Raw genomic sequence first — 15,912 nt, forward strand, 5'->3', positions numbered from 1 at the left:
ACGACAGTTCAGAATTACAACAGGGGTTTGTGGGAGGTCACAGCTCAGAGGAAGATGAGGAGAAAAGTTGGGAAATAATGGGAGAGGAGGAGCAGGCAGAGTCAGAACAGCTGGCTGACACTTTATTCCAGACCCTCCATCTCCCAGAACCCAGCGAGCCTTAAAGGACTCAGAGACAGATAGCCCTAAGTGGCAACCGTAGAGGGGGTGGTACTGTTGACGAATGAAGAAGTAGAAGAGACGGGGGGTGGAGATTCACTTGGGACAACACCATTATCCAAGAGGCTGCTCTGTCTCATGAGACCAGGGCCCTGCAGGATCTGATTTCTTTCCGCAGGGCCTGTAAGACAGAGTTGTTCCGCCTGGCCTTCGGCATGGAATCAATTTGATTCCCTCCCCCTCTTTCTTTTTTCCTTTCTCCTTCTGTGATGGAACTCCTATTTGGGGACTTCCCTGGTTTTTTTCTGGCCCATGTAGGACCAGTCTGGATAGTTAGCCTTGGTGAAGACTTTTCATCCCCAAAAAAGTGTTTAATTTGAGTTTCCACTGAAATGAGGCTGTATTTTAATGATGTTTTAATGTTGTATTATAACCTTATTTTTAAGTTGTATTTCAATCAATTGTTTTTAGCCGCCCTGAGCCCGGTCTTGGCTGGGGAGGGCAGGGTATAAATAAATTTTTTTATTATTATTCCCAAACCTCTCTCTGTAAATATTGAATGAAAAGCAGATGGTAAGGACTTTCCCTTGTCTTATCCATTCCTGGCAACCTGCCGTGGGGGTTGGTTCCTCTGCCGCCTGACACCTGTGTTCAAATCTTTTGAGTGGATGCAATAAAAATAAGACACTGGAAATATTACTAGAAGCTGGAGAGTTGACCTGAGCCCCGTGGAGATCATCAGTTCTCGATTCCTTAGGGTAGGGAAATGCATTCTTAGGGCTGTATCCAGTACTGTCTGTCCACTGTTCCTGTCTTTCCACCTAGTATTCAGAGCCTTCTAGAATGGGACATAGTTCTCAAGACTCAGGCGTTTCCGAGGACAGGCCCAAGGGGTGGCAGGAAAGTGGGAGGGAAGCATATATGCATATAGGCATTTCTTCACCAAAAAGGCAACCTCTTCTGCCATGCCGGCTGCAGCTAACCACTGCCTTTGTTGAATTGCACAGAAAACTAACCTTTGCCTAACAGGATAGGATACCATACTTGCTGTTCAATGGAATTATTTCCGAGTACTCTGATAGGAAAGAAGCGCTGCCTTCTCCATGGTCTTATAGTTAACAATGAAAGAGCAATGCAGTCTTATTTAAGGGCTTTACTCTGTTCTTTCAAAGACCCCTTTACAGTGTGTGTGTGTGTGTGTGTGTGTGTGTGTGTGTGCGTGTGTGTGTGTGTGTTTTATTTCATGTATTTTAATAGCAAACTTACAGGAACAACACAGAAGACAGACAACATTAAAAACATGTACTTGCATGTAGGACAACTTAGTTAGAAAAGGATGGAATCTACTGTATGATAAAAATGTTACAGACACCATATAGTTGCCATCAATAAGAAATTTACCTTTTTTTTTTTTTTAAAATCCAAATGCTGGCATTGTCCAGAAAAGTTTGACTGGCATATTTATAATTGTTATAAAGTTGAACTGCTGAAATATGTTCACTGAAATGGTTTTTCATAGCAACAATGCATTACATGTCCCCACGTTTATATTAAAAATCCACACACAAATGAAAATTAAAAAGAGCTTGCCAATACCCGATTCTGTCCTCTATTTTCCCCCCATTTTTGCAACCATATACTTAGGTACCTTTTAACCCCAAGGAAAAAAATATCTAACGTTCATTACTACCAATAACAGGAAGAAGAGATTTATTTTGTTTTGAGAATGACAAATCCATCTTAGAAGAATTTAAGCACGCTCTCCACGTATGCGGCGTGCTCGCTGGATATCTTTTGGCATGATTGTGACACGTGTGTGTGTGTTTGTGAGCTGATCATGGCTTGGGGCAAGTTACCTCTTCTCCAGTTTTCTGAAGCAGAAGCACTCATTAGCAATAGCATCGTCAGCAAACCTGTGCCCAGGGAGATAAACTAGAGATGATTTTCAGCTGCTGCATTGAAGCCAAGCAGGGCAATGCACATACCCCTAGCGACTGAGAGTGGAGTCCAACGGCAATAGAGGGACTGTGTAGGTCTTGGGCATACAGGTTGGCGCTTTAGGCTGGACAGTAATGGTGGGAAGAAATATCCCTAGAAGCAAGGATGCTGAGTGGGCAGATGCAAAAGAAAACCCTTCACCCTTAATAGTTCAGGGTTTGTTTGTTTTTTTCTTTTAAAGAATTTTTATCTCAATCCTCAGCCAAAAAAGACTCCTGGAGTGGCACTTAAAAAGGAACTTAAAAAGGCAGTTCATTTCCTCAGGCATACAATCTAAAAAGACATGATGCAAAAGGAAAATGAGAGGACATAAGCACACTCTGGGGTGAAGCAGATCAAGGACAGGAGGCACAAAAAATTGTTGATTTCTCACCAATGGAGTAGTTCTGCCCCTCCCCCTCCTGTATTGCAACCAGATGTAATGACTGCTGCCAGGTGACAGATGTGTAGCAGGAGCACAGCAGGCGTGGCTTGCATGCTACGTGGCACCTGCAGAAATTCCCTCCTCTGTGCAACTATGAAAGGCGCAAGGTCCTTCTGCACATCTATGGACCTTAGGATCTGAGTCCATGGATGGATCTTGATGATCCAAGAGGTTTTTTTTTACTCAATTCCAGTCCTGGAGTTGTGGACTTGGGGTTGGGCTGGAGGTCCCTTCCAGATTCTTTCTGGCCCTATGATTCTTTATCTACCAAACTGGTTTAACCAACAGGAAGACAGGAAGGTACCTTATCCTGTGTTAGACTACCCGGTTTAAGCTGAAACCTCCATCTATGCTCAACCTGTATCTTTATAAACAAATGCAAATACTGCAATAGCTGCCTGACTCCAGTAGACTTCATTCAAAGGGAACCAAACACTGCACCCCCAAGATCCTTGCTGTTCAGGGATTGGGAGTCTGTGTAACACTGAGATGGTTTTTAATAGTCAGGAAAACAGCCTGAGCCATGGCAAGGGTCCCACAGAGCCACATGTGGAATGTAAGTGCAACAAACAACAGTGCATGCATTGACACCTAGAGTAGCTGGCACAAATTTAACTCCAGGTTTGGATTAAGAAGGGCAGGGGGGTAGAAAGCTCTGCAGATCAACAGAGGAGCAGCTTCTCCGTGTTACTTTCCTTGCCATCAGCTAGCTCCATGTGCCCCAGCCTTTTGCTCTTCTCCCTCCTGCTTTTTCTCACACTGGTCTTTCCCTAATGCTCCTGCTTTCCTCCTCAGTGAATATGGGACCATTGACGACGTGGATATTGACCTGCATATAAACATCGGCTTTCTAGATGTAAGTTTCGGGACACAGTCACATGGGGGTGGGGTGGGCAGAAAGAGGCTACACACATGCTTAAATGCACTCCCCACTTTCCAGATATCTGCAGACCCAAGAAGCTTGAAAGATTCCCCCAACTCTGACACTGTCAGGAAGGTTGATTCTTCCTGGATTAGCAACAGGAAATTCTCACACTTGGCCTTTGCATTTTTTATGGTGCAATGGGTTGGATAGCTAGAGTTCAGACTTGGAGTCGATCCATTGACACCTAGACTGTTGATGCATGTTTTAATCTGTTTTTAGTTTATTGCTGATTCTGTTCTTTTTAAAAAAGTGTTTTAAAGAGTTGCTTTCACTGATGATTTTATTGTTTTATCCTCTTTGTAAATCGCATTGAGGTTCTGTTTCTATTTTATTTTTACAATCAAGTAGCATATAAATTTTAGGGGTGGGGGAGAGAATAGTCCTGCTGGATCAAGCCAGGGGCCCATCTAGTCCAGCATCCTGTTCTCACGGGGGCCAACCAGGTGCCTGTGGGAAGACCACAAGCAGAGTTCAAACACAAGAGCAGTTTCTCCTAATGGGGTTTCCAGCAACTAGTACTGAGAAGCATGGCTGCCTGCAGCTATGGAGGCAGAGCAGAGACATCAGAACACCTACCTCTGGTAAGCCCACAAAGAAACGCTTAAAAGCAATGATCCTTATAGTTTCTCCTTGGCATCCAGTACCCATATACAGTGGTACCTCGGGTTACATACGCTTCAGGTTACAGACGCTTCAGGTTACAGACTCCGCTAACCCAGAAATAGTGCTTCAGGTTAAGAACTTTGCTTCAGGATGAGAACAGAAAACGTGCTCCGGCGGCACGGCAGCAGTGGGAGGCCCCATTAGCTAAAGTGGTGCTTCAGGTTAAGAACAGTTTCAGGTTAAGAACGGACCTCCAGAACGAATTAAGTACTTAACCCGAGGTACCACTGTAATGCATGAGTCTGGCAACTAATGATAGCCTTATTCCCTTGTCTAATTCCCAATTAAAGCGATCTAAACCAGCAGCCATCCCTGCAGTGGTGAAGCTACCTGCTCTGGCACTGGGAGAGGCGTACATCCGGGGGCATGGCTGGCACGCATCCCAGGGGGCATGGCGCATGTCCCAGGGGCGTGGTGTGCTGCCCGCAGGGGGTGTGGCGCATGTCAAGGGGTGTGTGTCGAGCTGCGTGCGTCCCGGGGTGTGTGCAGTGAGTGCCAAGCATCCCAGGGGCGGGGATGTGGGCGGCCGCAATTTCACCCGGGGTGGACCCCCCCCACCTTCGTCCACCAGTGCATGCCCGTCACAGTGAATTCCATAGATCAGGCACCCCCAAACTCGGCCCTCCAGATGTTTTTGGACTACAACTCCCATTATCCCTAGCTAACAGGACCAGTGGTCAGGGATGATGGGAGTTGTATTCCCAAAACATCTGGAGGGCCAAGTTTGGGGATGCCTGCCATAGGTCAACTGTGTACCATGTGAAGAACTACTTCCTTGTTCTGTCTGTTCCAAATCTCCAGCAAAAAAACTTCACTGGAGAGCCCTGAATATTAGGAATATGAGAAAGGGAGGAAAACGTCTCCCGATCCAGTGCCATGATCCACTGCAGTCTTTTGCTTCCTTGTATTTTTCTGACTTCCACTTTGAGCCCTTGGTCCTTCCCCTCTTCCATAGTCACAGCCCTGACTAATGAGGATGCTCTGCTTCTCATTGCAGGAAGAGGTGGCAACAGCTTGGAAGGTCCTTCGGACCGAGCCCATTGTCCTCCGACTGCGGTTCTCTCTTTCCCAGTACCTGGATGGCCCCGGTGAGTATCACATTTGCCTGTAAACAAGGAAGAACATAAGAATAGCCCTGCCGGCTCAGTCTAAAGGTTCACCTAGTCCAACGTCCTGTTTTCACAATGGCCAACCAGAGGACCATGGGATGACCACAAGCAAAACCTGAGCACAATGCTACCGTCCCCACCAGTGATTGCTGGCAACTAGTATTCAGAGACATCCTTTCTCCAGCACTACTAGCCATTGTGGCCAGTAGCCTCTGGTAGCTTTATCCTCCATGAAAGTGTTTAATCTCCTTTTAAAACCAAGTTAGTGGCTGTCATTAGCTCTTGTGGGAGCAAATTCCATACTGAATGAATTTTATTATTACGGTCACACACCAGTTCCGGCTCACTTACAATATCAGAAAAATCATAAAACACAACAGGAATACATTGAATTGAAATTGGGTTTAACAGAGACAATTCAGATATAACAGCAGTTAAAAATATACATCAAATCTTGTTCTCTAAAATATAACCTAAAGTTGTCATTTAAAACCTTAATCATTTTGGTAGTAGTAGTAGAAGAAGAAGAGTTTGGACTTGATATCCCGCCTTTCACTCCCCTTAAGGAGTCTCAAAGCGGCTAACATTCTCCTTTCCCTTCCTCCCCCACAACAAACACTCTATGAGGTGAGTGGGGCTGAGAGACTTCAAAGAAGTGTGACTAGCCCAAGGTCACCCAGCAGCTGCATGTGGAGGAGCGGAGACCCGAACCCGGTTCCCCAGATTATGAGACTACCGCTCTTAACCACTACACCACACAGCTTGTTCCCTAGGTTTTATGGCAGTCACACAGAATTTGGCCACCCTTAGCGTAATCTATTGATCCTTGTCCTCTACCAGGAGTTTTAGACATTGGAGTTTGGACCCACTTGGAGATTTTTGAATAACAGGAGTGATAAATACCGAGCGTATATCCCTGTAGAAACGGCAGTGTAACAAGACATGAGAGACAGTTTCTACCTCCATCAAACTGCAAGGGCAGACTCGTTCCACTTATGGTTTACCCTTGATTCTGACCTGCAATAAGGCAGATGGCAGCACGTTGAATCTAGCAAGGGTAAATGACCGTCTGTATTTGGGTATTTCTAATTTTGACAAATAATTTGCTGGGGTAAATCCTCTCCCATTATCTTTTATTGCTGGGTGTTTATTCATCTCGCTCGCTCATTCATCTCGGCATTGCAGTGCCACATCCCAAATTCGTTGGCGGATTATTGCTCTAGCTTTCTCATAACCTACAGCTATCAGGACTTGTGGGGAAAACCCCAAGCCTCTTAGCTTTTCGTGCAGTATAGCTTTCCATTTGGATTGGTAGGAATCCAGTAGGGTTAAGATAAATTTTAACCAATAATGGATCTTCAGAATCCATATCCAAGCACTAACAGGGATTTGTCTGACCTCCAGGCGGACAGCTATGTTAGACACACAAGAAGGGATCCCTAGCAGGCAGCGATAGAACTTAGTTTGGAATGATTCCAAGGGAGCAAGTTTTGAGAAGCTGCAGATCTGAGAGCCATATGTCAGTTGTGTTAATATTTTTGCAGCAAAGACCTGGGAGGCTGCCGGAATATATTGGCCCCCTTTTCCATAGAAAAACCTTATAATAACTTTGGTAGATCTTTGGGCATTTGCAATAGTATTTTTAACCTGATAATACCACAAGCCCTTTTCCTGGAAGGATATACCCAGGTATTTAAAAGATGATACCTGTTCAATAGGTTGATTCTCCATTTGTGTCTCATTCTTTTTTTAGAGAACACCATAATCTTGGATTTGCTATAGTTAATTGTTAATTGTTCAGCATTACAATAAACTGTGAGAGATCTTAGAAGTTTTCTTAGGCCTACACAGGAGAAGGAAATTAGAACTGCGTCATCCGCATATAAGAGAACCGGGAGGGGTGTACCAGCCAATTTAGGGGGGTGGGCATTTTCTTTCTCCATGTTTCCTACTAAGGAGTTAATATAGAAGTTGTAAATTCCATAGTGTTAACTATGCACCGTACAAAGAAATACTTGCTACTGAAGGGAGATGGAAGGATACACTTTGTACTGCTAGACTGATAAAGTTCACCAGGGCCGGCCCACCCACAAGATGGGGTGAAGCATCATTGACATTGAATTCTGGGTGCCGAAATACCAACGGATCAGAAAAGACTGTTTACGTATGTGACCACTGCTGCTTGGATGTTACCAGCCCAGAGATGGAAAGAAGACATAGCCCCTACCAGAGGATAATGGCAGATTAAACTGATGGATTATGCCAAAATGGCAAAAATGACCCGAAGAATCAGAAACCAGGAAGACCAAAAATTTTATAAGGATTGAGGAAAATGTATAATTTACCTTAAAAGTCATTGTAAAGAATTTAAATTATTAGGAGGATTGGAATGATACTTAAGGTTGTAATGGAGATGTAATAGATTTGGATTAACGGAGAAGATGCAAGAGGAAAAAAGTTAACACAAGGACCCACAAAGTGGAGGAGGGAAGTCCAGGGGAATTTATGGAATTCTCTTTTTATTTTGGTTGTTTGACAATTGTTTGTAAATTTTTTTTTTAAAGACATTGATTTCTGGTGAGATCTCTTTTTTTATAATAAATTTTTATTGGTTTTACAACATATATTAACACACAAGACAACTAACAATTCACAACATAACACATTAACAAACAAACATATAAACACATATAATTTCTTAACCTCTCTTTCTTAAACCCTATTTCAACGACTTCCCCATACCTCCCTTTTCTGCATCCCTGTTTTAAATTTTCCCAGCAACCCCTAATTTCAATACTTATAATACAATTTCTGATCTTTTTTCTCTTATCCAATTACTTATCACTGCAATTCTATTTTACATTACCCATGACATTTTAGCACTCAATAATTTTACAACAGTTCTTAAGATAAACTTTAAATTTCTTCCAATCTTCTTCCACCGTCTCTTTCCCTTGGTCACGGATTTCTGGTGAGATCTCATGAGGTCTTATCAGAATCACATAAGATCTTGCCGAAATTTCGTCGGAACCTGCCTCTGCGCAACCTAGGTAAGGGGTGCTTCAGCAGTGGCGGTTTGGTGGCAGCAGGGTTGGGCAGCACTTCCCATTTCATCTCAAGTGGTGAAACGTGATGCACCACCCCTGTAGCTCATTTATTGTGATGCCTTACTATGGCGCCTATCACTGAAGCTGGTCCAGTCTTTCAGAAGTCTCTCTCCCAGCTAGACGTTACCTTCTTCCCTTGACTCTTAACTCTTCTTGTTCTTCAGAACCGTCCATTGAAGTTTTCCAGCCATCCAATAAGGAAGGGTTTGGACTGGGCCTACAGCTGAAGAAGTGAGTAAGGCCTTTTTAAGCTGAGTCATGAAGCACAAGGTGTTGCTCTGGAGCAAGGGTTGTCTAGTCCAAGGGGCCACATTCCAGTGGTTGGTGGGGTAAGAAGGGAAAGTGATTGGAACAATGGGCGTGACTCTCTGCCCTTCTACAGTAGGTTATACTGTATGTATATTCATATATATAAGTCTTACATAATTCAGAGGGTTCTAGACACAAACTCACCTCTCTTCAACCATATCTGCACTTTACTTTAAAAGCAGTACAGTATTGTATTGTGTGCTTTGGGGTTCAGTGATGGGGATAAAACACTTCCAAGATCTTTTCTTGGACTCTTTTCTACCTGTCCCATTGATGGGAAGCTGTGAATGAGGCCAGCTGCTTCAGCACCATGGAGAGCTCCCAGTGAGCAACTTATTCCAACAAGGATTGGAGATTAAAGGAGGCCTTTTGAGGCTCTGTCTCCAGTCCACCTCTCCGGTCCAGGAGAAGGCACTCATAAGAGTCCCAGCTCTGGCTCCAGGGGCCCCAAAATTGGAGGAGCAAGTTCACTGGGCCTCTGATCACTAGCTTCATTCTCAGAGCCAGGGACCTGGTCCAGCTTTTCAGCCTCTGACCTATTTAGCCACTGACTTGGTGTTGTGGTCACTACCAGTTTCTGGGTTCATGATACTGATGCTGTCAATCACCGTTTCTCTTCCCAATAGGATCCTGGGAATGTTCACATCCCAGCAATGGAAACACCTCAGCAACGACTTCCTCAAGACCCAGCAGGAGAAGCGGCACAGCTGGTTCAAGGCCAGTGGCACCATCAAGAAATTTCGTGCCGGTCTCAGCATCTTCTCACCCATCCCCAAGTATGGCTCCACTTTTCCGCTGTCTCCTCCCAAGAGTGGCTTGGGGTCTTTCTTTTTATTTATTTATTTGCAATCATTTTTATGCTGCACTTCAGCTGAAAAGGGCTCCCACAGCAGCTCTCCCATATCAGAGAGAAAACAGTCCCTTCCCTTAGGCTCACGGCTCTTAAGAGACATGACACAAAAGGGAAAGGTATGAGGAAGGAGGAGGAAAAAAGCAAGCTCAGGCACGAATTCGTAGTGGCAGAGCTTTTGTAGTGAGCAGCAGGAATGGATCTTTTTTAAAGATATGAGCCAAAAGTTGTCTGTTCTTGCAGCAGAGCCAGTGGAGACACCCTGCAAGCCCCATCTTTCTCCCTGTCCCACAGGAATGGCTGCTGCAGATGACAATTGAAGGACGAGCCTGGTGGAGCAATTCTTCCTCATAATTCCTTTACTTTGTGATTCTCTCTGAGGGATGAAGAGAGCAAGCAAGCTCTCCAGTTTGGGGTGTACATACATGGGAAGCCCAGCCCAAACATTAGCCCAGAGAAGGTCTTGAAAAGTTGTGCAACCCTCCTTTCCAAAGTCCAGATGGGAGACCCCTCCTTGTCAGCAAAGGGCAAATGGGGCTCTGCCCCACCAGCCTCAATCTGCCCCCAGCCAGCCTCCACCTGTCTTCTCACAAGCAACCCAAGGGGGTGGCATTGTCTGTCTGCTTCCTCCTCCTTTGTGTCAGGGCTGCCCTTGTACACCCAGAATGAGTTGGCTGAGCCTGTCATTGGCTCTGGCGCCCCCTCCTGTTGGGCTCCCTACTTTCTATCCTACGCGTCCCAATGGGTGCCAGTTGCCACTGCTCCTCCGATTGTGAGGGCCGATCTCTCTGTGTCTCCAGGTCCCCCAGCTTCCCTGTCATCCAGGACTCCATGCTGAAGGGCAAACTCAGTGTCCCAGAGCTGCGCGTCAATCGCCTCATGAACCGCTCCATCTCCTGCACCATGAAGAACCCTAAGGTGGAAGTGTTTGGCTACCCTCCCAGCACCCAGGCAGGTGTCGCCCCATTCAACATTCTGGTGGGTTTCTTCTCTGGCCTTGTCCCTTGGGGCTGGCTATGGGTTTTCTCTTGGAGGGCTCTTGATAATGTTTTCTTCCTCCTAGTGCTTAGCAGTTGGAGGTGAGATAAATGACGAGGAGATCATGCAATGCTGGAATCACAACTAAAGACTCCCTGGCAGATGGCCATCTAACTTCTGTTTAAAAACCTCCAGTCAGAGAGAATCACAAGTGTTGAGTCTTTTCCACATTAAAAAAATTGCCTGCACCCAACATTCTTTGTCTGCTATAACAAGAATCCTTGTGCTAATGGATGGCAGAGTTTAAAAGTTGGGCTGCAAAAGAATCCAGTGCAACAGTTGTGCTGACAATGACTTTAACTTGGTGCTACATTGAATGCAACCCAAAACCCCTGAGCCACAAAGCTCCCTGCAAGTAGAAAATGAGCATCTCAAGGAGCATCTTGGGGTTTAACCTTTCTCCTTGACTTTCTAGTTTTCTTTGTGCAGAGAGCTTGGTGTTTTTTTTGTTTTTGCTTTTCCATGGGAGTAACATTCAAATATGACCTGTCACCTCCCGTTTGAAAGAGAATAATCTGGTAGTTGTTGCACCATGTGATGCTGCTGAATTTATAGCTTGGCTGCAACCTACAAGGGTATATTTGCATTGCTTTTCATCTATTGCTCGTTGGAGACATTTGGTCTCTGTTGGCAACTGAGTGCAGCAAAGGAAAGGAGGCCCTTTGTTCTAGAGTCCAGGCCAAAAATAGCCTCCCTTCTCTTTATTCTTCCAAAACAAGTGGGCAGTGCTTCTTTTTTTTTTTGTCCTTAGATCTCAGATATGCAGGAGGTTGCCTGCCCTGGGAAAAGCTACAGCAAATGTCATTGGAGCAGCAGCTGCTGCCTTGTTATGCAAGAATGGAAAGTCAGTCCATCTTGCCTAGTACTGCTCTGATTATCAGGGCAATGGCAAAGTTTCATAACATAGTGTGCCGGCTTCTGAGTTCCACAGAACTCTTCATCAGGCTAGATGTTAAAAATGCTGGCGGTGTTGGTGGTGGTAGGTGGCCTGGAGGAGAGAGAGAGAAAAGGCTGTTGGTGTTTGCCAAGCCATCCATGTGGATGGAATATGGGGGGAGGCAGAAGACAAAAGAGGTGCTTTCAGGTGCTTTTGGGTTGAAGTTGCACCACAGCAGCAGCACATAATGGCTGTATCCCCATCTCTTCAAATACAACCACCACAGGAATATAAAAAGCTACCTTAACATTGATTCTGATTATTGGTTCAATTAACTCAGTATTGTCTACACTGACTGGCAGCAGCTCTCCAGAGTTTCAGACCAAGGGTCTCTCGCAGCTCTACCTGGAGATATTGGGGGTTGGATCCGAGACCTTCTTCATGCAAAGCAGATGCTCTTCTAGGGCTGTGTACACCCCCCCCCCCAAAAAAAATCTAATCCGATTCAGGGCCCAACCCAGCACTTTTAATTAGCCTCAATACAACCTGGGCAAAGCTGGAGCTCACCTGAGCTGACCCTGAACCAGGCCCTGCCTCAGTGTCGAATTAGGGTTTAGCCTTCAGACTGAATCTTCTGCTCACCAGCTGATGACTGCAGCATTTGGTCTTGCTGAGTGTTGCTTTGCCAGAGAATTCCCTGTGGGGAAGGTGCTGCAAAGACTGCCTGCCTCTCCTGCTGTCCAGCCACCCTGCCTTTTGACAGCCCTTGGTCACTCCAGGTGCGTCAACCTGATCTGGGGACATCTCAACCCAATCTGGCTAAAGCCCAGATCAGCCCAAATTGGGCTGATTCATTTTGGGATCTGGGCTGTAGCCAGATCCAGTGCACAGCCCTAAGCTCTACCACTGAGCCATGGTCCTTCTAACCGTTCTGCCTCCACCTATAAGTGACATGCAGATGTTTCTTTGCTAGGCTCAGAAAAGGAACAAAGAGAAGCTAATCTAGTCCTTATGTAAACAGATGCAGAGATTAAAGTTGTGCGATCTTAAAAACAACAAAAAAAAGTCGAATAGAAGCCAAATTGGGTAACTATACCTAATAGCTGGAGGAAACATTCCCACAGAGAACACTCTAAATGTGATTTGAAAAAAATACCAAAATTAGCCATAAAAAAGCAGAATCCTAAATTGGATGATCTGACACCTCTTGAAGATGGGATTGTATACTCTGGATGTTGGTGCAGCTAGGTTACTTTAGACCAGTGTTTCCCAAACTTGGGTCTCCAGCTGTTTTTGGACTACAGTTCCCACCATCCCTGACCATTGGTCCTTCTAGCTAGGGATGATGGGAGTTATAGTCCAAAAACAGCTGGAGACCCAAGTTTGTGAAGCACTGCTTTAGACCAAGGACTAAGAACTGGCAACCCTCAAGATGTTGCTGGGCTGCAACTCGCATCATCCCTGATCTTTGGCCGTGCTGTCTGGGGCTGATGAGAACTGGAGTGCGACATGTGGAAAGCCACAGGCTTTTCTGAGCTGGAGAGGGCACACCTGCACCTCTCAGAGGTTTGGCATTTGGTTGCATCGCCAGCTGAGCTTGCCAGCAGCTCTCGAACCCATCATGTTTAGAGTGCTCCTCACGACAAGTTGCAGGTTGGCTTTGAGATTCAGTTCTGTAGCCTGGCTGTTGCTTGCAAGGTTTCTCAGCCTCAACTCCCTTGCAGTAACAGGCTCTTTTCTTCATGATCCTGTGGAAAGAATCAGCAAGCTTCCGTGGTCGCAGCAAGTTTGCAAGTGGCCAGATGTTGGGCTCCCAACTCCCACCCACCCAAGCCAGAATGGCCAGTAGCCTGGGATTTGTAGTTCAGCAATACCTGAAGAGCCACAGGTTCCCTATCTCTGACCTAGAGAGACTGCAGCCTCTTCTCATATGCCAAGGTCCCAACCGGAATAGGAATTCCAGAGGGTCTGGCTTAGAGACACCCTTCTAGAATATCTTTACATGTAATTGGTGGTCGGCAGATACGTGCTTGAAGAAAGTTAATGTGCCCTATTGGTGATGAATGAACAGGTGCAGAGTAATGTGGCCGGGCTCTTTCTTTGTCTGCTCACTTTGCAGGTTGGTGGCCACTGCAAAAACATTCCTACCTTGGAGTATGGGTTCCTCGTGCAGGTATGTAACCCTTGTTCTGTGTTTTCCGATTCAGCACATCTGAGAGCCAAAGTGGTTCCATGGATCTGCAGTGGCTCTTGTCACTTTGAAGATCTGGAGAAGGGAATTTGATGAAGCACAGACACACATTGTGGAATATTCTCCTTTGGGCAGGGTTCTAAGGAGGCTTATTTGAGATAAAGGCCACAGCTGCACCATACACTTAAAGCAGTATTATACCGTTTTAAATAGTCGTGGCTTCCCTCAAAGAATACTGGGAGCTGCAGTTTGTTGAAGGACCTGAGAACTGTTAGGAGAGCGACCCCTATTCAGTTCCCTGGGACGAGGCATTGATTGTTAAACTGATCTTGTGAATTGTGAAGCAGCCATTGCAAAGTGCACCGCGGCTGTCATTATTATCTTTATTTGACAACATTAATGCAGGCAGCAAAACTAAGGAACTTCTTATCCTTTCACTAACGGCTGCGTGGGTTTGAATTGCTCAAAGATGGAAAACCTTAGATGCTTTGGGACTTTCGTTATGGTATCAGATGTATGGAGCCTGACCATTTCTGAAAGAAAGAAAAGGATACATAATTTGAGAGTTATACGAGGCCAAGAATGACCACAGGCTTTTTATGCAACTTGGTGGATATTAATGGTGCCACTTTGCAGCGCCAGATTTCAGCAGTATCTATGGAAATCTGGAATTGTGTTCTGACTTCAGATATAGTGATAGATATATTTACAGAGATAATTTCCTCCTTTCCTCCACCTCACATATATCACTTATGATTTTGCTCTTGTATTCTTCTTAATATGGAATATGTCTTATGAGATTTAACATTACCTCCTTGGGCTATTGTTACATTTCCGCGTTTCTTTTATGTTTGCATTTGTGTAATAAAAATGCAATAGCATATTCTGAGCCATGGCTCTTCCCCAAGAGAGACCTGGGGGGCTGTAGTTGGCTCAAGGCCCGAGATCTCCCACTCTTCCCTTCAGCACAGCTCCATCAATGGTCCATGTAGCTGAGTCTTGTTTAATTTGACTGGCAGTGGTGCTTGAGCAGCTGTCTTTGTGTGATGGCCTGGGACTCGGGCTCGAACTCGGAACCAGAGGAGTCTCAGTCCACACCGGATCCTTTGCCTCAGGCGGCATCTGAACCTAGTCTGGGGCCCCAGCATCTCAACCCCCAGTCTGCACAGGTTCCCCTGCAACAAGCACCAGCTGGGCCGAGTCAGGGGCCTGAGCCTGCCCTGGCTCCAGATGCGGGGATGACCTCGTTGCCTCCAGCTGGGCCATCACTTACAGCTGCTCCACTACCAGTTGGGTCAGGAGAGGCTGAGGCGGCCTCTGAGTCTAGTAACCCACCGACATCTCCTGAGCTGCAGAGACTCAGGTCTGAGAGAAGGAGAGACCTGAGTACTCACAGGAGGAGTGCCCACCTTCGGGTGAGACAGGGAGGTGAGTCACTGGGGGATCAGGACCGGCCGTTACCCTGACAGAGATAAAAGGCCGTCGGACCCTGCCCCTAGTTGTGGGAGCAACATTGCTGCTTGCTGGAACCTGCCTGAGACCCTGTGCCTGACCTAGCCTGGTTTCCTGCCTTGTGACTTGCCTTGGCCCTGCTGGACTGTCTTCTGGTGGAATCCTTGGATTCGGGACTGGACCTGGACCGTGTTGCTTGGGTTTACCCCAGGGCCCAGCACACTTTGCTAAGTCTGTTACATGAGATCCAGTGGAGGCTGGTCCATCAGGCAAACGGGGGCACTGCCCCACCAACCTCAGTCGGTTCCTCTCAGCAACCCCCACCTGTCTGCCTTCTTACTTACAAGTAATCCAGGAGGTGGTCCTGGCTGTCAGCTTCCTCCTTAGTTCCAGTTTTGCCCCTTGTAGAACTCAGCGGGGAGGAGGATGGGGACAAAACTAAAACAATTTTACTCTGCCTGCTGTTGGCCACAATGCCACATGCCATCGAAATCTGGCTGCATTGACTGTTGGCTTGGCTTTCTGCCCCACCAACCCCAATGGGCACCGGCCACCATTGCTGAGATCCTTGAAGGGGAGATATGGGAGACTGTATCTTCCTGGGACTTTCTGCAGGCAAAGGGGCAGCCCATCCCGCTTTGCTGCCTAAGGCGAAGTGAGAAGATGCTGCCCCCCTTACCCTCCACTGATTGGGGCCTCAAGGCAGTGGCAGCTTCTGACGAGATCAGCAAGATCTCACGAGAGTTCCACAAGATCCCATCGGAAGCTGCTGTGGTGAGACGCCAGTGACAGAGCAGGGGCAGGCCAGAT

General features: G+C 46.3%; 1 protein-coding gene across 5 annotated transcripts in view; it reads left to right on the forward strand.

Annotated features, from left to right (window-relative positions):
- PARP6 (poly(ADP-ribose) polymerase family member 6) overlaps positions 1-15,912 on the forward strand; it is a 52,288-nt gene that overhangs the window by 17,233 nt on the left and 19,143 nt on the right. For 3 of the 5 annotated variants that reach the window (XR_014541659.1, XM_083586585.1, XM_083586586.1), the window contains exons 5-10: positions 3,377-3,437; positions 5,167-5,257; positions 8,550-8,616; positions 9,321-9,470; positions 10,345-10,522; positions 13,579-13,632. Coding sequence is in view for 4 of the 5 variants with exons in the window: in XM_083586585.1 (XP_083442711.1) it covers positions 3,377-3,437; positions 5,167-5,257; positions 8,550-8,616; positions 9,321-9,470; positions 10,345-10,522; positions 13,579-13,632 (601 nt within the window). In the remaining variant the exon portion in view is untranslated. The remainder of the gene's footprint in view (positions 1-3,376; positions 3,438-5,166; positions 5,258-8,549; positions 8,617-9,320; positions 9,471-10,344; positions 10,523-13,578; positions 13,633-15,912) is intronic. The other 2 variants (XM_083586587.1, XM_083586588.1) reach the window with 1 other exon arrangement.

Source organism: Podarcis filfolensis (genome assembly GCF_964270895.1).
Source record: "Podarcis filfolensis genome assembly, chromosome: 14".
Taxonomy (NCBI): domain Eukaryota; kingdom Metazoa; phylum Chordata; class Lepidosauria; order Squamata; family Lacertidae; genus Podarcis; species Podarcis filfolensis.